The 18,955-nt window shown below is 52.3% G+C and overlaps 1 protein-coding gene across 1 annotated transcript in view; it reads right to left on the minus strand.

The window, feature by feature from the left end:
- BCAS1 (brain enriched myelin associated protein 1) overlaps positions 1-18,282 on the minus strand; it is a 98,530-nt gene extending 80,248 nt beyond the window's left edge. Inside the window, exons 1-3 of the mRNA XM_055140408.1 lie at positions 18,174-18,282; positions 15,193-15,274; positions 4,892-5,451 (exon numbers count right to left, since the gene is read on the minus strand). Of these exons, the coding sequence (XP_054996383.1) occupies positions 4,892-5,451; positions 15,193-15,274; positions 18,174-18,245 (714 nt within the window). The 5' untranslated portion in view covers positions 18,246-18,282. The remainder of the gene's footprint in view (positions 1-4,891; positions 5,452-15,192; positions 15,275-18,173) is intronic.
- Between the last annotated feature and the right edge of the window lie 673 nt (positions 18,283-18,955).

The following is an 18,955-nucleotide window of genomic DNA, read 5'->3' on the forward strand; positions in this document are numbered from 1 at the left end:
TCTCTGCCAACACGTTGGTTTGTGTGAATCACAGCTCAGAGAAATCTTTCAGGCATATAATTTATCTTTTCTTTGGCCCGTGTAGTCAAGGCTTCATTTGTGCATGAATCCTGGCCTTGTTTTAATGATACTATGCTCTGAATGTAGTTTTATAAGGCACAAAAATAAGATTGTCGTTCTGAAAACACAGAAGATTTGTGTGTTCCCCACCCCCGCCCCCCACCCAGTGAAACGGGGGGGCGGGGGGCATCTCTCTCCCCATTTGTGCCTGCGCGGGTCTGTGGCTGGAATTCCAATCCAGCAGGAGCTAGCAGGAGGGCAGCTGACAGGCCGGAGCCTGGTGTCCCCTAAGAACTTGGGGATGAATACACAGATATTTCTCTCTGCACGGGGGAAGCCGGGGAGCGAGGCTCTCTCTGTGACACTTTCTGAGGGCTGTGCAGAGAAGAATGTCACAGAGAGGCAAATGCCCCACCCACTGTGCTATCGCTCCAGCCCCTCCAGGGACCATTTAGGATGCTGGGGACCCAACTGGGTGGGCTACGTGCAAGGCAAGTACCTTATCTCTGTGCTATCTCACTGCCTCGATGCCTGTGCTTTTAACCACAGCTCAATATTTGAAATGCTGATGAGACTACTGAGAAGCAATGACAGTTTGGGGTGACAGGCAAACAGGCACGGGTGTATCTCAAAAAGTGACTACTGTATTCAGCAAGGACGGCCAGACAGGGTCAGCTGAGAGATTATTCTGATTTTTTTTTTGGGTCACACCCGGCGATGCTCAGGGGTTACTCCTGGCTCTGCACTCAAGAATTACTCCAGGTGGAGAGAGAACAGAAAGGGATGCCCTGCCACAGTGGCAGGGTGGGGTGGGGGGGGAGATGGGACTGGGGAGAGTGGGAGGGATGCTGGGTTTACTGGTGGTGGAGAATGGGCACAGGTGAAGGGATGGGGTCCCGAACTTTGTATGAGGGAAGCATAAGCACAAAAGTGTATAAATCTGTCACTATACCCTCACGGTGATTCACTAATTAAAAATAAATAAATTAAAAAAAAAAAAAGAATTACTCCAGGTGGTGCTTGGGGGGACCACATGGGATGCTGGGAATCGAATCCGGGTCGGTCGCATGCAAGGCAAACTCCCTCCCTGCTGTGCTATCGCTCCAGCCCCTACTCTGATTTTCAGCTCACACCAAGCCTGAAATCTATCAGACTGAGCCCACATTCTCCACCCAAGTCCTCATCTCGTGCCTCACATCTCCCTTTGGGATTCTTTCCTCGCCCTGAAATGTGTCCCCGAGGTTCTCTGTCAGGGACACCAACTTGGCAAAACCTGGCTCCAGAGTGTCCCCACCCCCTTTTCCTAACATGGGCGATGAATGACTTGGGTTGACCCAGGAGAAGGAAAGTGGCTCCTCAAAGCGTCTCAGCCGTAGACTAGCCTTGGGACACAGGCCCAGTGACGAGACCTCCACAAGAGTTTCCCCATCTAGGGCCAGAGAGAGAGAGAGAGAGAGAGAGAGAGAGAGAGAGAGAGAGAGAGAGAGAGAGAGAGAGAGAGAGAGAGAGAGAGAGAGGAGAGAGAGAGAGAGAGAGAGAGAGAGAGAGAGAGAGAGAAAGAGAGAGAGAGAGAGAGACTATGGAGGTGAGACACTCGTCTCGCATGCAGCCAACGTGGGCTCAATCACTGCCCTGCAGATGGGCCCCCAGATACCAGTAGAAGTGACCCTTGAGCACAGAGCTAGAAGTAGTCCCTGAGCACAGCTACGTGAGCATCTCCCACCATCCTCCACCCCCATACCATTTCTAGAATAGTCATGAGTATTGGTGCCATGTTCATAGTCCTTAGTTCCATGGTATGAAAAGCCCCAAAACTTCTAGTTCCTGATTTTTTCACGGCACAGAATGTTTCTGGCCAGGGGGGCTCATGCTCCTGAGGTCTGGGCAGTCTCTGACCCCTTGGCCTCCCCGACCTGAGCTCTTGGCCCTTCAACCACGACAATGTCTCTCTTCTTTTCCTTGGGCTGGACCCAGTCTCTGCCCTCCCGGCTGCCCCAGGGCCTTGTGCCCACGGTCACCCATGTCACACTCAGTAAGACAGTTTCCGACTGTCCTGGAAGAAAACTATGCAAGTGGTCCTGTTGGTAAGGATGCCTGAAGACATTCTGAGACCCAGGTTTTGGAGTCAAAATGTACAAGACAAGAATGCAGCAGTGATGAGATGGGCCCCAGGGTCACTGACAGAAGGTCAGACATGGAGACAAGGAAAAGACCATTCAGAGAGGACCAGGGGCAGAGGAGGTGGCATGCTGACACAATGGAATACTGCTCAGTTATTATTATCATTATTGTTATTGTTATTATTTTTGCTTTTGGGGTCACACTCGCCGATGCACAGGGGTTACTCTGGCTCATGCACTCAGGAATTACTCCTAGCTGTGTTCAAGGGACCACATGGGATGCTGGGAATTGAACCCAGGTTGTCTGCATGCAAAGCAAATGCTCTACCTGCTGTGCTATTGATTCAGCCCCTGCTTAGTTATTATTATATTTTTTAAGTGCACCTCTTCCCATTTGTAGCAAAATTGATGCTACTCAGGAAGATTGTGGGAGGCAAAGACAGACAAATGGGATCCCTCAAGTATGGAATGATTGCAGATGTGCACAAAGTAAGGACAGAACTGTTATGAAGCCCCCCCTAAAATAAAAATTCACCATGGGGTCCAGGGAGAGAGCATAGGAGCACACACCTGACTTGGTTCCAACGAGGCCCCACGGGGCATTGTGAGGGGTGGTCCTGGTGACCCCTGGCACTGTGGGCCGGAATCATGCCATGTCCTTGAGTGTCTGCATTGGATCTCTGCCCAGGTTGGCCGAGTATTGACTAGGAGTGAACCTGGACCCCTTAGGCATTGCTTTGTAAGTGAATAAGCAAACCAGTGGACACTGACAGAACTAAGAGTCTCTGGACAGAGGGTGTGGAGGGGCAGGAAGAAAGGACCCAAGAGGAGTAAGAAACGATATACACCGATTTCAAGTGTTTTTAAAAAGAAAGCAAAATAGGGGCTGGAGCAATAGCACAGTGGGTAGGGCATTTGCTTTGCACATGGCCGACCAAGATTCGATTCCCAGCATCCCATATGGTCCCCTGAGCACCGCCAGGAGTAATTCCTGAGTGCAGAGCCAGGATAACCCCTGAGCATCACCAGGTAAGACCCAAAAAGAAAAAAAAAAGAAAGCAAAATAACCAGAAGGACAAGGGTAATAGCCTTATTATCTGTCCCCAATTTCAACGACCCAGAATTTTCAGCTGGTACCCAATAATCACAATATACTTCTTGACACCAACCTGGATATATTAAAGCCACAGATTAACGCAATACTTCATTTTCCTTAAGGAACATCACAATAATAGTAATATGTGTAGAGTGCATGGCACGGAACAGGTATAACGGAAATATATATCACGTGGCAAACAATAACCAGGACCGTGGTAATCACTGGTCCAGGCCCTTGGGGGTCCCGCACCTCATTCTTGATTGCTGCATGGTGATTTACAATACTGTCCATGATAGTTTCATGTATGCATTGCTCCAGTACCACACCCATCACCTGCTTCCACCCACCAATACCCCAAAGACCTCTCCTATCTTTTGCCTTCTCCCCCCCTTAGTTTGTGGGAGGAACTAGATCAACAGCCACAACACAAGACCTCATGAAATAAAACATTCCCCCCACCACCCTCCCTTTCTCACCGCAACCCACAGGCACTTGACTTTATTGCTGGCTTTGAACATCACTCTCGTTTAAAAGTCTATGAACTAGTACCTTCCCATACAACGCATCAATTTATAGGTCCTTCTTCGGAAGTACAACATGTTTTCTTTCGGTTAAAAGCAAGCACACTTTGCTGTTGTCGTTGTTTGTTTTTTTTGCTTTTTGGGTCACACCTGGCAATGCACAGGGGTTCCTCCTGGCTCTGCACTCAGGAATTACCCCTGGCGGTGCTCAGGGGACACTATGGGATGCTGGGGATCGAACCCGGGTCGGCCGCGTGCAAGGCAAACGCCCTCCCTGCTGTGCTATCACTCCAGCCCAAGCAAGCACACTTTTAAAGATAAAAAGGAATTTGTCTTTCTTCACTCAAAAAAAGACCAACTGGTTTGGGGGAATTCTTGCTTTTTTGTTTTTATTTGTGGCCATGCCCGGTTGTGCCCAGGGCTTATTTCTGGCTCTGAGCTCAGGAGTCCCTCCTAGTGATGCTTCGGGGACCATATGGGATGCTGGGAATGGAACCCAGGTTGGCCGCTCGCAAGGCAAGTTCCTTACCCTCTCTACTATCTCTCCAGCCCAATCCTTGCTGGTTTTTTTTTTTTTTTATCTAATTTTGACAAAGAGCTTCAGCTTCTTCAAGAAGAGCTAATGCATAAGGAATTTTCCCAGAGCTGTAAAAATTTCTTTCTCTATTTCAGCTGCAATATAAGGCAAAAGACAGTTTCCAGCCATCTGGGCTGGGATCTCAGGGCTGGTGGATGCGAACAAGGCCAGGAGATCTACAGGGCATTGGAGATGTCCAGGTACCACTTTTTCCCACTGCTGATGCCTTCCCTCCTCTGCCAAACCAGGGATGACCGTGCACCCGCCTCTGCCATATTTGAGAAACGCGGGGACCAGTTGCGTGCACACACCCTTGCCCCCTCCTCTCACCCACACAAAACGGATGCCCCCGCAGTTTTAGGTCTCAGCACATGTTTCTGCCCACAGAGCTGGGGTCTGAGACCCTCGGCTGAATATCTTATCTGTTCAGCGGGTTGGCCGGGCGGTTGGGGTTGGCTGAGCCGCATCCACACCCCTGGGGGCCCCCCCACTCCCCTCAGCACCCAGCACCTACCGTCTGGGCAGAGCCATGGTTGCACTGCGTGGCTGGTCCCGGGGTGTCGGCGGGCTGGGCTGGAGGCTGGAGGCTGGCGGCCTCTGGGGTGTTGTTCTCCGAGGGTGCCTTTGCCTGTCCCCTGTCCGGCTTGAAGAGTTTGTCCAAAAAGCTGGAGTCCTTGGGCTTGGCGGGGGCTTCTCCCCCCAACTCTGCACGGACGGAGCTGCCGTCTCCGCGGGCCGGGCTGCACTCTGGGCTTTTATCCGGGTCGGGCCGGGGTGCAGCTGCCGCCGGAAGACCCGGGCTCTCACTTGGGTCTTTGTTCCCCGGAGGCTTCTGGGGGCTGACATCAAGCGTCCCCGGTGCCCGCGATGAATCCGAGGCGCGGTCTCGGGTACGTCCTGGTACAGGCCGAGAGAGAGTCAAGGAGAAATTCGATCTAGCAGCTGGTGGCTGGGTTCTGGCTTCTGGCCCGAGATTCTTTCCGCTGGCCTTGGCGTCTGCGCCCGCGCCGAGCCCCATTGTCGGGGGGGAAGAAGCGTCCCCAGTGTCCTGCTGGACACTTATTCCCAAGTCGACTGTCAACATAAACACACACAGCGGTTATTCAGCCGAGCGAGGAAACTCAAGGGTGCCTAATGCACTGCCGGCGCCGTCCGCACAAAGCCGGTGTAGACGGGACACCACGCCGCCCTCCCCGCCTGCCCCCTGCCTGGGAGCCACAGAGCAGACGGGGTGCTGGGGTTGCTGATGGAGAAGAAGGGAAGCCAGTCTCCGTGTAAAGCATACAGCAGGCGCTTACTAGCAACACTCGGAACTGTCACCACCCTTGGTCATCTGGGAGAGGTCAGTGGGCGTGGTTCCAGCTGGGACACTGAGCTGGGGTTCAGGGTGGGGTCTTTCCACTTGGTCACTATTCACCTTTGGGGGGGGGTGTCGTTATTTATTTATTTTTTTTTGGAGGGGGTCACATCTAGGGGTGCTCAGGGCTAACTCGTCTCCCTGTGCTCAGGGGATCATTCCTGGTGGTGCTCAGGGGACCTAGGAGATGCCAGGGATTGAACCTGGCAAATGACCTTCCCTCTGGCCTATCTCTCTGGCCCCACATGCTGGGTGATTCTTTATGGGGATGCCCACGGTGTGTTTGCAGGGTCCTGGACAGCACCCCCAGCCTCTCTCACTAGACGCCTGTAGCGTCCCCAAGTGTTGCATTGCCAGGACAATCACGACTATCTCTGGACTTGGCCACATGTCCCCGGAGGCGGGGGGGGGGGGGATACAGGAATCAACCCCAAAGAGATCAAGTCACAGTTCGAAGGGTGCATCTGGGTGTTTTCACCCTCGGGGTGAAGTCTGGACGGAAAGTCGGTGAACGCACACGATGAAAGACAGCAGCACCCACGGGCCCTGCCACGGGGTGGGCGACTCAGCTGAGAGGCAGGAGGGGTGCTGGGCTCTGTCGGTCATTTTGAAAAAAGAAATTTGGAAAGTGAAAAAGTTACTCATGCGTACTGGAACCCAAGCCACTGAGTTTTGATTTCCCGCTAACGAGAGCCAAGAGCAGGGCCCGCACCTCACCTCGACACTTGGTTCTCGGCCTCAGGAGCACGGGGGCAGAGTGGGGGAGGGAGCGGGCATCTGGGCCGCGCGGGTGTGACAGCCACGCTGCTGCTAGGGGGTGGGGGAAGTCACAGGGCTGCGGCCTCCCACAGCTGACCAGGGCAAGGGAGGTAGCGGGAGTGGGGCCGCCCTCCAGGAGTTGGGCCACGGGCCAATCTCGTGAGACTCTGCGACCGGAACTCTTTTTTTTTTTTTTTTTGCTTTTTGGGTCACACCTGGCAATGCACAGGGGTTACAGCTGTGCCTAAAGCTGTTCTACTGCATGGCTGATAACAATAGAATTTTTCTTTCTTTTTTTAAATTAGTGAATCACTGTGAGATACAGTTACAAACTTACAAAGTTTTGTGTTTGCATTTCACTCATACAGTGAAGTTTACCCATCCCTCCACCAGTGCCCATTCTCCTCCACCAATGGTCCCAGTATCCCTCCCACCACCCCCATCCCATCCCCCACCACCCCACCCTGCCTCTGCGGCAGGGCATTCCCTTTTGTTCTCTCTCCCGTTGGATGTTGTAGTTCGCAATAGAGGTATTGAGTGGCCTTCATGTTTGGTCTATAGTCAACTTTCAGCACACAGCTTTCAACCTGAACGGGTCCTCCCGACATCCTCTACTAGGTGCTCCCTTCTCTGTCTCTGCTGCTTTTTCCCCCAGCATGTGAGGCCAGTTTCCAGACCTCCTGGTCCTTATCTCTACTACTCTTGGGTGTTAGTCTCCCACTCTGTTACTTTATATTCCACAGATGAGAGAAATCTTTTTATGTCTGTCCCTCTCTCTCTGACTCATTTCACTTAACATGATACTTTCCATGTTGATCCACTTATATGCAAATTTCATGACTTCATCTTTTCTAACAGCTACATAGTATTCCATTGTGTTTCTTAGTCATCTGGTCTTGGGCACTAGTTTTTTTTTTTTTTTACAGATTTTGGCTATTGTGAAGAGGGCTGCAATGAATATACGAGCGCAGATGTCATTTCTACTACACTTTTTTTTTCTCTCTGGGATATATTCCCAGGGGTGGTATTGCTGGGTCAAATGGGAGCTCAATTTCTAATTTTTTGAGTAGCACCCATACTGTTTTCCAAAAGGGCTGAACCAGTCGGCATTCCCACCAGCAGTGAAGGAGAGTCCCTTTCTTCCTACATCCACACCAAAAACAGTTGCTTTTGTTCTTTTGGCTGTGGGAAATAGAATTTTTCTTAAAGATGCTATGGCACGCGCCGTTCAAAATCAAGCACGTGGCATCCCACAGCCACCGTCACCTAAACTCATCGGCCCAGTGTCCCCGGCTCACGGCTCTCCTAGGAAGAGACGCAACCCAAGCTCCTAAAATTCATAGGTACCCTGGTCTTCTGGCTGAAAACCCAGGGACGCCTTGGGGAAGTGGGCAAGCCTGGTGCCCACCCTACCGCAGCTCCGGGAGCCACCCCCATGCCCCACACTGCCCCCATGTCAACAGCCGGATTCACTGATTCGTGCCTGACCTCTGCAGAGCTGCCAGACTGACAAAGGTTCCAGGTACCCCAGTTTTCAGGCTGAGAACTTTGAGGGGGTCTTCTCAGAGTGGAGGCTGGGCTGCCTCCCCACGACCCCTTGTACTTCTGGAAGCCCCAACAGCCACAGCCACATCCCACAACGGCCACGGTGCTCACTCATCAGCCCAGTTCTACAGACCCCGGAGCTCCTGGAGTCGTAGCCACACACGTGGCTGCGAGACCCCCTCCGAATCCCACACTACCAAATTAGGTGGGAAAGTAGCACAGAAGCCAACTGAGCTCAACAAACAGAACCGATCACCAGAAGGCTCAAGTGGCAACAAACAGTAAATCCTCAGACAACGACTTAATGATCCCATGGTGAGACATAACAATTTCGCAGATTCTTTTACTGCAGTATTTTTATAATTTCACTGGCTATTTAGTTGTAATGAGCAATAAGAAATAAATCGTTTTGTCCCCGCTGAGGGGGCGGGCTGGGGTGGTAGGTGGGAAACTGGGGACAATGGTGGAGGGAGGGTCCCCCTGGCCGTGGGATGGGGGTTGGAACATTGAACGCCTGTAAGAACTGTGTTATGAACAACTTTGTAAACCACAGTGTTTAAATAAACAAAAAATTAGCACATATGCAGTGATTTGGGAAAAAAAATGGGGGATTCGTTTGTTGGTCTCTGCTTCATTGGTCAATTATAGCAATCATCTGTTCCCTTGGTGAATTGTCCTCGGCTTTGAAGTTTGTCTAGGAGACATTGGAAGCGGAGGAAGGTGGTAAATGAATAAAACAGGAGCCGGTGAGGGGCCGGAGCGATAGCACAGCGGGGAGGGTGTTTGCCTTGCATGCGGCCGACCTGGGTTCAATCCCCGGCATCCCATATGGTCCACCAAGCACTGCCAGGAGTAATTCCTGAATGCAAAGCCAGGAGTAACCCCTGAGCATCGCTGGGTGTGACCCAAAAAACAAAAAGCAAACAAACAAACAAAAAAACAGGAGCCGGTGAGAAATATGAAGCACCTACTTGCACTTGATTTTTCTCAATAAAAATGAAGAAAAAATTGGAATCAAAGAGATAGTACAGCAGGCAGGGCATTTGCCTGGCACACGGCTGACCGAGGCTGGATCTCTGGCATCCCATATGGTCCCCCAAGCACCATCTGGAGTGACACCTGAGTGCAGAGCCAGGGGTAAATCCTTGAGCATCACTGGCCATGACTCAACCGCACCCATTCCCCACAAAAAGGACATTTTTCATTTAGGGAAAGGAGCTGACAGTCAACAGAAGCCTTAGAGAAACGTTTAACAAAAGACTAAGATATTTCTGGAAACATGAACGCACACAAACACACAAAATGCGTGCTTGAGCGCAGTGTGTGGGGTAAAAGGGTCCCGGCTTTCTGCTCTTGTAGAGACGGGGCTGATTCCACACCTTCCTGGCTGGGCTGTGGAAAGAACCAAGAGTCCCTCCCCGATGACTCGCTCTGAGCCCCAGGGTCCTGCAAAAATCCTCGTGAGAAGCCCAGGAGGAATCTGGCTTCCATCAAACAAGTTTTCTCATAAAGTAAACAGATGACACGCCAAGGGGACTTTCCAGGAAAACAATGTGTAAGAGTTGGCAGCAGTTGAGAGAGAGAGAGAGAGAGAGAGAGAGAGAGAGAGGAAGGGAGGGAGGGAGAGAGGGAAAGAAGGAGGGAGGGAGAGGGAGAGAGAGGAAGAGGGAGAGAGAGAAGAGAGAAAAAAGAGGAAAGGAGAGGGAGAGAGGGGCTGGAGCGATAGCATAGCGGGGAGGGCGTTTGCCTTGCATGCTGCTGACCCGGGTTTGATCCCCGGCATCCCATATGGTCCCCCAAGCACTGCCAGGAGTAATTCCTGAGTGCAAAGCAAAGCCAGGAGTAACCCCTGAGCATCGCTGGGTGTGACCCAAAAATCAAAAAAAAAAGAGAGAGAGAGAGAGAGGGAGAGAAAGAGAAAGAGGGAGAGAGAGAAGAGAGAGAGGGAGAGGGAGAGAAGAAAGAGGGAGAAGGAGAAAGAGAGAAGAGAGAGGAGAGACAGAGAGAAGAGAGAGGGGGAGCAGGCATGCAAGGGAAGCTCCTTGTGATGCAGAATTGATTTCTCGTGGGATCTCTGGAAAACCTAATATTGCAGAGACGGCGCAGGGGGCAGCTGCACTGAGGAAGGATGTGCTTGAGAGTCTGTTCCCAGGGCATCCCAGGTGAAGCGTTCATTGTGAAGGGCTTGGGCTGTGGTTCAGAGGACTCGGGTTAACTTTTAAGAAGTCAGAATGGGACCCGGGCCAGTTGCTGATATTTCTCTGCCCCAGAGTGTCTGTAAAACGGGCAAAGGACAATATGCCTTTGACAGAGTGTGGTGATGAGGATTTAAGGGAACGCTTCTAATCAGGGGCCTACTGCAAGTTGGGAGGTGCTGGGCGTTGGGTGAACTCTAGCTATTCTGATGATATTTTTTATATTGTTCTTCCAGTTTCTGGTCTATGTTACTAAATATAAGTCATAAAGGAAGGAATGATTCCATTGGCTTAACTACAAAATTGTGTCCTCAGAAGAGACTTCTAAAGATAGTAAGGACGAGAATTGATTTATCCCCAGATATCTAAAAATCTGGCCAGGAAAAAAAAAATAAAACCCAAAGCCACGAATGCCAATATTCCTGAAAACCAAGTATTCTTAGTCCAAGCAAAGCTGCTCTAATCGCAGATTTAACACAAACACATGTTTGTCTTGAAATTGCCAAGGAAATGCGATCTTTGGTGTGTTTCTTGTGCCAAAGTAAAATTCTTCTCTTGGTACAACTGTCAAGAGACCAGTTAACCATCACTGGATGCTTCCCAGGTGCTGTGCACTGGGGCAAATGCTCTCTGCAGCCAGAAATGCCCTGTTCCGGCTCATCAGCAAAGTGATCAGTGACGGCCACCACAACCCCCATTTCCAGGCGGGGGCAAAGCCAAAGTCCTGCAAAGTCCAGCTACTCTCCTTATCCCATCCAGCTCTGGAAAAGTGGAGTCTAGGTTTGACCTCAGGCTTGCAGATTCCAAAGTTCCAATTCCCAGCAACGTTGGGTGGTAAGAGCCGGAGCCACAGAGAGGGAGAGAGGCAAGAGGAAGAATGACTGGCTCATTGCAATCGTGGATTTTTTTCTTTTTTGGCAAAATGATATACATAGGAAACAAAAAGAACTGGAGCATAGTGAGTAGGGCGTTTGCCTTGCATGCGGCCAACCCGGGTTCGATTCCTCCGTCCCTCCCGGAGAGCCCGGCAAGCTACCGAGAGTATCCCGCCTGCACGGCAGAGCCTGCAAGCTCTCTGTGGCGTATTTGATATGCCCAAAACAGTAACAGCAAGTCTCACAGTGGAGGCATTACTGGTGCCCGCTCGAGCAAATCAACAAACAACGAGATGACAGTGATACAGAGCTACAGTGCAAGAAACAAAAATCCACAATTTCTCTCATCTGGGAAACACTGGTGTGTGATTTTATTTTTTGGGGGATCACACCCAGCAATGCACAGGGGTTACTCCTGGCTTTGCACTTAGGAATTACTCCTGGCATGCTCAGGGAACACTATGGGATGCTGGGAATCGAACCCGGGTTGGCCACGTGCAAGGCAAACGCCCTCCCCGCTGTGCTATCACTCCAGCCCCCCAGTGGTGTATGATTTTGGGGGGAATGGGGGTTGGGCCACACCCAGCTGGGCTCAGGGCTTGCTGACTCCTGGCTCTGTGCTCAGGGGCCCCTTGTGGTGGGGTTCGGGAGGACCTAAGTGGTGATGAACTGGGTTGTACTGGGGTCGGCTGGATGCAAGGAAAGCGCCTTAACCCCTGGGCTCTTTCTGGCACATGTAAAATAAAAATTAGATCAAGTCATCCCTTAGCACGGAACTATTCAAAGGAGACCTGACCACACTGAGTCCCAGCCTGGCCCTAAACCCCCCACTCCGCCCCTCCCCCCACTGCCCACACTCCAACTTCCTGTGCTCCCCAAAGCCCCTCGCACCAGTTGCTCCTGTTTGCTCACGTCTCCCCAGAGACCTTTCCAGGGCTCACTCACTGCCCTCAGGTCTCAGGGCTGACTGTCCGTAAGCCCACTCACCCCCACCCCCCGAGGGGTCTCAGCAGAGCCTCTGATGGTCATTATTAATTCCCCTCTGGCTTCTTCCCTCCCCCCCTTGAGTGGGGGCACGGAGAGCAGTTTGCTTTGGGCTCCAGCTGCACGGCAAGGCTTGGCGTGTGGGAGAAGGCAGGCCTGCCACGCGGGTGGGGATGGAGAGCTGGGTGTGGCACCCTCGGGCCAGGGGCAAAGATGGGGGGGGGGCGGTTCTTCTGAGGAGTCCCGGTCTAGCCCTTCCTGGGTTAGAGAAGGAAGCAGCAACTGGGGTGGGAATCTCATGCACACAGTTAAATGTCCACTTCCACAAATCGTTTCTGGCTCTACCTCTTCCTATGGACTGCAGCCATAGCACAGTGGGTAGGGCATTTGCCTTGCACGTGGCCGACCCGGGTTCGATTCCTCCGTCCCTCTCAGAGAGCGCGGCAAGCTACCAAGAGTATCCTGCTCGCACGACAGAGCCTGGCAAGCTCCCCGTGGCGTATTCGATATGCCAAAAACAGTAACAACAAGTCTCACCATGGAGACGTTACTGGTGCCCGCTCGAGCAAATCGATGAACAATGGGATGACAGTGCTACAGTGCTACCTCTTCCTATGTGCCACACTGCACCCGTGCGCTCATCTGTCAGGACAGTGAGGAGAGAAGGCAGAGGTGGAATGCAGACGAATTGCAGAGGGAAATTGCAGATCTTGCAACAAGAGGCAGGAGTTCACCTCCGTGTCAAGCCCTGGGTCCCATATGACAGTGGCTTGGGGAGGGAAAGGCAGGGGGTTGGGTTGGGAGGAGGAGTGGAGAGTTTGAACAGTTCCCCCAAGAAGGGGGAATGAAAAGGGAAGGCGGGTGATGACACAGACGGTCTACAAAAGAGAACTATATTTGAATATCAAAGGGTTACCCGGGGCCCTTGGGAAGCCTGAGGAAGACCTCAGAAGGGCTGCGCGAGCTAGCCTTCCCGGTCAGGTGCCTGAGCGGAGCGATTGGCACTTCAAACAACCACGCGGGCTGTGTTGTGTAGATGCACTTGGGGTTTCAAAGGTCTCGAATAAGGATGCATGTGACAGATCTCGGGCTTGAAGGAAGATGTTAGTGAGATTTGAACATTTCCCCGAATGCTCAGATTTCACGCTCTCCTTCCTCAGATTGAAAAGCCAGATGTCCGTGCCAATTCAAAATGCATCAGAAGGAAAGAAGGGGCCTAGGGGGCAGGGGGGGAGAATTCTCTGCTCTCAGTGCAACACAATCCGCCCGGATCGCAAGCGGTGGACAGGCTGGATTTCAGCATTCCGCAGGTCCAAGGTACCAGCTATTCCCATGCCTGGGAGAACGGGCTAGAGGAAGAATGTTCTAGAATCTCGGGAATGGTGGCTCTGAGTCTGAGCAGGCAAGACCATGCTTGTGGCCTTAGGATTTCCCCTCTGCTCCGTGCTCCGTGCCTGCAGGGTTCTGGAACACACAAGGGGAATTTCCACACAAAGCTAGGCTTTGCTCGACGCAGAGAAAGTGTGGACTTTGGAGACACGCTAGCTCTGTCCCTTGGACTATTTCCTGCAATGGGTAATGACACACTTGGTTTCAGTCCATCTCAGGGAGGTCTAAGAGTAACAAAGCATGCCTTGAGAGTAACAGCATGCCTCGAGGGCTACTTCTAGAATGGTCAGTGGGACCCATTCTAGGTGGTGATACTTGGGGGGTGGGGACTATGTCAGGGCAGGGGTCGACCCTCGGGACCCTGCCTCAAAGCTCGTCTTTGAGCTCTCCCACGTCCCCTTAACGGTGCTCACTACCCAGACTGATCCCTCTCTCAGCCCTGCCCTTCCCTTTCACCCTCACTGCCAGGAGCGCTCAGCTGTGGTCCCGTGTGGCTCAGACTTCGACCAATGTGTGACGTGAGCTTGTCGGGTCACACCTACAGAGGTGGTGTTTGTTCCCACTGGTTTTGATAAAAATCGGATCACACCGGAGTTCTTTGTTGCGCTTAGACATCCCTGAGATGAACCCACCTTTGGCATCACCCGTTTTCTACATTGGAAGTCTAACCCCTACGGTGCGAACGTTAGAAGGCGGGGCTTGGGGGGGGGGGATTAGGCCAGGAGGGTGGATCCATCACGGATGGGATTAGTGGCCTCATGAGAGAGGCCCTAGGCGTCCCCTGTTCCCCCTTCACCACGTGAGGACACAGGGGAAGAAGAATCACTAAGAGGAAGAACCAGACAAGCTGGCACCCCGGGCTTTCTCGGGCTCCAGAGCTAGGAGAAATAAATGGTCTTTGCTGAAGCGACGGACCCTCTAGTTTGGATGGCCAAAGACAGCCGTACTTGGCCTTCCTGGTTAATGTCTCCAAATATAGGTCTTTTAAAATTAAATTTTTTTATCATGGACTTACTGGTTTCCAACAGTATGGAATTTCAGGGGTCCCCTTCATACCCGTCCGTGTGATTGTCCACCCAACTCCACAGACGCCCCCTGCTCCTTCTCCCCATTCTTCCCGGCAACCATCACCATTTTCACTGAGCCAAGGAGCTAGTGTCGTGCATTTATTTCCATCGTTTTGGTTTTTTTTTTTTTTTTTTTGCTTTTTGGGTCACACCCAGCAATGCACAGGGGTCACTCCTGGCTCATGCACTCAGGAATCACCCCTGGTGGTGCTCAGGGGACCATATGGGATGCTGGGATTTGAACCCGGGTTGGCCACGTGCAAAGCAAACGCCCTATCCGCTGTGCTATTGCTCCAGCCCCCCTCGTTTTGGTCTTACATGTGGCCGACCCAAGCTCGATTCCTCTGTCCCTCTCAGAGAGCCCGGCAAGCTACCGAGAACATCCCGCCCACATGGCAGAGCCTGGCAAGCTCCCTGTGGCGTATTCGATATGCCCAAACCAGCAACAACAAGTCTCACAATGGAGATGCTACTGGTGCCCGCTTGAGCAAATCGTTGAACAACGGGCTGACAGTGCTACAGTGCTTACTCCACATACAAGTACCCCCCTGCAGTCTGGAAGGTTCTGTCATCGCAGGGCGGGGCCCCCAATGCTGGTGTTGGCAAAGGCAGCCCCTGGCGCCCGTTTCTGGCGTGACACCCACCTTCATCGTAGCAGTGAACCGAGTGTGTGGACACCACGGTCACCAGACCCCCGTTGTGCTCCTGCTCGTCCCCGGAGGCCACCTGGAAGGAAGCAGGGGGCACTGTCAGTTGGTCCTCAGGGGAGGGGGAACCGGAACTGAAGGTCGTGTCTCCAGAGCAGGGCCAGGAGATGACCCTGGACACGGAGGCAGCGGAATCTCTCTCGTGTATCCCCTCGTGTCCACCAGCCTGTGAGGAAGAAACAACCCTCCCCCACGCCCCCAAGCTCAGGTCCTGATGCGGATGGCTCTTGGGGGCCATGCTGACCTCCTGGGGTGAGCCCGTTGCACAGATGCTCTGTCCTGTCCGTTTGGAAGTTGGGGGCCAGCTGTCTCCCGCTGGCTTCCCATTGCACCCTGGCACCTGTTTCAGGGGCCCCTGCAGGAGTTCCGCCTCGACTGTCTTTTTCCCTCCTGTCATTGATTGCAAAAATTGATCAATTGGTGATGCTAAGTTGATCGACTCGGTGGTGCTAAAGGCTTACTCTTTTAATTTTTTAATTTTATTTTTATAAAGTAGTTCACCATATTTGGTTATATTTAATATTTGAACACCCATCCCACGCCCATGACAACTTCCTACCACCATATTTGGGATGTTCCCATCCTAAACCCCAATCCCTGCCCCCAAGGAGAACAGAAATAATTCATTTTGTGTCGTTTGCTATGAATGAACCATTGAAAGCGATCCAAAAAGGTTTCCTTAGAGGAAAGCGTGTGAAGATTGTTGTATTTCATCCAGGGGCCGTTAAGCCCTTCTATAAGAGTTTACTGCATGTTGTTGAAGGTTGAACTCTGTGTGTTTATCTATATTATATATACAGACATATGTATCTGTAAAAATATATTTCCCACTGAGATTGATCGCCTTTGACTTTAAACCCCACCAATACGGTGCGCTGCTTTTGGGATATGCGTGGTGTGAGGAATGAGATGTCGCAGCTGCGTGGTAGGGACTTACTCTTTTTTTTTTTTTTTTTTGCTTTTTGGGTCTCACCCGGCGATGCACAGGGCTTACTCCTGGCTTTGCACTCAGGAGTTACTCCTGGCATTGCTCAGGGGACAATATGGGATGCTGGGAATCGAACCCGGGTCAGCCGCGTGCAAGGCAAACGCCCTACCCGCTGTGTTATCGCTCCAGCCCCAGGGACTTACTCTTGTCTCTGCTCTCAGGGATGACTCCTGGCGGGAGTCGGGGGACACTCTATGGTACCCGGGATCCAACCCGAGCCAGCTGCAGGCAAGTACTCGCTGGACTCTCTCCCATCACCTGCATCTAAAACGATTCCCTCTGTGTCTCCACGCGGCCGTGCACTCTCTCGGGAAGGGGGGAGGGGCAGGAGGGATGGGTCACCTCATGTCATCCTCACCTGAAAATCATCATTCAGGAGTCCACCATCACTCTGGACTCTAGTCCTAATCCTAGGCGACATTCACTATCGATGACTTGAGGATGCACTTGGAATAGCATCTGGAGTTCCTAGGTAGCCCTGAACTCCACTGGGAGTGGGGACCCCCGACCCCCAAAGAAAATAATTGTCTGGAGACCCTTGGAGGAGAGGAAGCCTGCCATTCCCGGAGCAGGAAGCAGGCGTGGTGGGGCCTCTACCTGTGCTTTTTATTTTTATTTATTTATTTTTGCTTTTTTTTGGGGGGGAGGTCACACCCGGCGATGCACAGGGGTCACTCCTGGCTCTTCACTCAGGAATTACCCCTGGCGGTGCTCAGGGGACCATATGGGATGCTGGGATTAGAACCTGGGTTGGCTGCGTGCAAGGCAAACGCCCTACCTGCTGTACTATTGCTCCAGCCCCCTACCTGTGCTTTTAAAAAACATTTTTAAAGCATTTTATGCTAGAAGCCTGATTCCAGGGATTATTGATAGTTGCACTTTGGGCTGGTCCCATTCTAACACCCGCCTTGCCTCGACTGTCCGCCTCCTCTGCCTCTCCTCTCCACCTTTCTGAAACACGCCTGGAGTGCCCGTGGTTCCATGTCAGGGACTTGCTCCTGGCTGCGCTCTGGTGGGGGTTTGAGGGTGGGGGGGGGGAATGTGCAGTATTGGGGGGAACAAATTGGGCCTCTGGCAGAGGAAAGTGACAAGGAGCCTGCATTTTATTTATTTATTTATTTATTTATTTATTTGCTTTTTGTGTCACACCTGGCAATGCACAGGGGTCACTCCTGGCTTTGCACTCAGGAATTACTCCGGGCGGTGCTCAGGGGACCATTTGGGATGCTGGAAATTGAACCCAGGTCAGCCGCGTGCAAGGCAAACGCCCTACCCGCTGTGCTATCGCTCCAGCCCCGGAGCCTGCATTTTATTTATTTTATTTAATTTATTAATTAATTTATTTTTTATAATTTATTGATTTTTCAATTAGTGAGTCACGGTGAGGGTACAGTTACAGATTCACACATTTTCATGCTTGTTTTACCCTCATGCAATGTTCTAGAGCCCATCCCTCCACCAGTGTCCATTCACCACTTATGAACCCAGTATCCCTCCCACCCCCCTATCCCATCCCCCCCACCCAGCCCCGCCTCTGTGGCAGAGCATTCCAATTTGTCCTCTCGCTCTCCTTTTGGGTGTCGTGGTTTGCAGTAGGGATATTGAGTGGCCATCATGTTCAGTCTCTAGTCTGCTTTCAGCACGCATCTCCCTCCCCGCTTAGGATTTCCAATCTCATTTTACTTGGTGTTCCCTTCTCTATTTGGGGTGACTTTCCCCCAGTGTGTGGGAGCCTGCATTTTAAAGCAGCTCTCCTGGTGGATTTGGGAGGTGAAATAAATGCACAGGAACAGCAGTAGCCGAGGACGGTTATCAGGTCAGTGTGTGTGTGTGTGTGTGTGTGTGTGTGTGTGTGTGTCACACACACGTGCACCCCGAGGAGGCTCTCAAGGAGGGTGACCTTGTCCCGGATGCTCGGGGCCCTCCCTACCTTGTGTGTGTTCGTGTCTGGCTCATCCTCTTGGTCTTCGACTCTCCGCGGGACACTCAGCTGGTTCCCCATGGCCCCTGTGGCAGAGGAAAGTTTAGAGAAATGGAGCCCAAAGCACACTCACGTCTCCCTGCCGCCAAGGCTGCCCGCACAGGGACCAGCCCCGCGCTGCCAGGGCTTGGTCCCGAGCCCCAGAAGGAACCACGGTGGCTCTCTTGGGGGGGGTGGGGGGAAGAGACGGGGCGCTTGGACTCCTGCATCAGAACGGGAGCCGGACAGAGCCCGTTCCCAGCCCACGGCGGGGGGAGGGGGACCCTTTATCCTCATGAAAAGTTTGTTCAGTGCAGCTGACCCTTTCTTGCCTCTTAACCTGTCGCAGCTGTTAGCATGAGGAGATGTTCGCAAAGACCACCATTGAGAGGATGCTCCTTTTTCTATTCTGTGCTCCTTGGGCAGCCCCCCTGCAAAGCACGGGCATTTGTTTCTCTGGAGCACTCAGCAGCGTTTGCACGGATGTTCCTTTGACTATGGTTTTAGTCATTCATTGATGAAACAGCGACATGTGGAGCGCCAGCTCTGCACTTACCCCGTGCCAGGCACGGGCCCACAGCTGGCAGGTCAATGAACAAGACTCGGCACGCCGACGGGCCAGGCTGTGCTCCAGTGGGGGAGGGGCGGGGACCCACACAGAGGCCGTCAGTCCACACACACACACACACGGACCATTGCCTGCCCTCTCTTTGCTTCTGCCGCTGTCTGTCTGTCTGTCATTGAGTTACTTG

Source organism: Sorex araneus, chromosome 5, assembly GCF_027595985.1.
Source record: "Sorex araneus isolate mSorAra2 chromosome 5, mSorAra2.pri, whole genome shotgun sequence".
Lineage (NCBI taxonomy): Eukaryota > Metazoa > Chordata > Mammalia > Eulipotyphla > Soricidae > Sorex > Sorex araneus.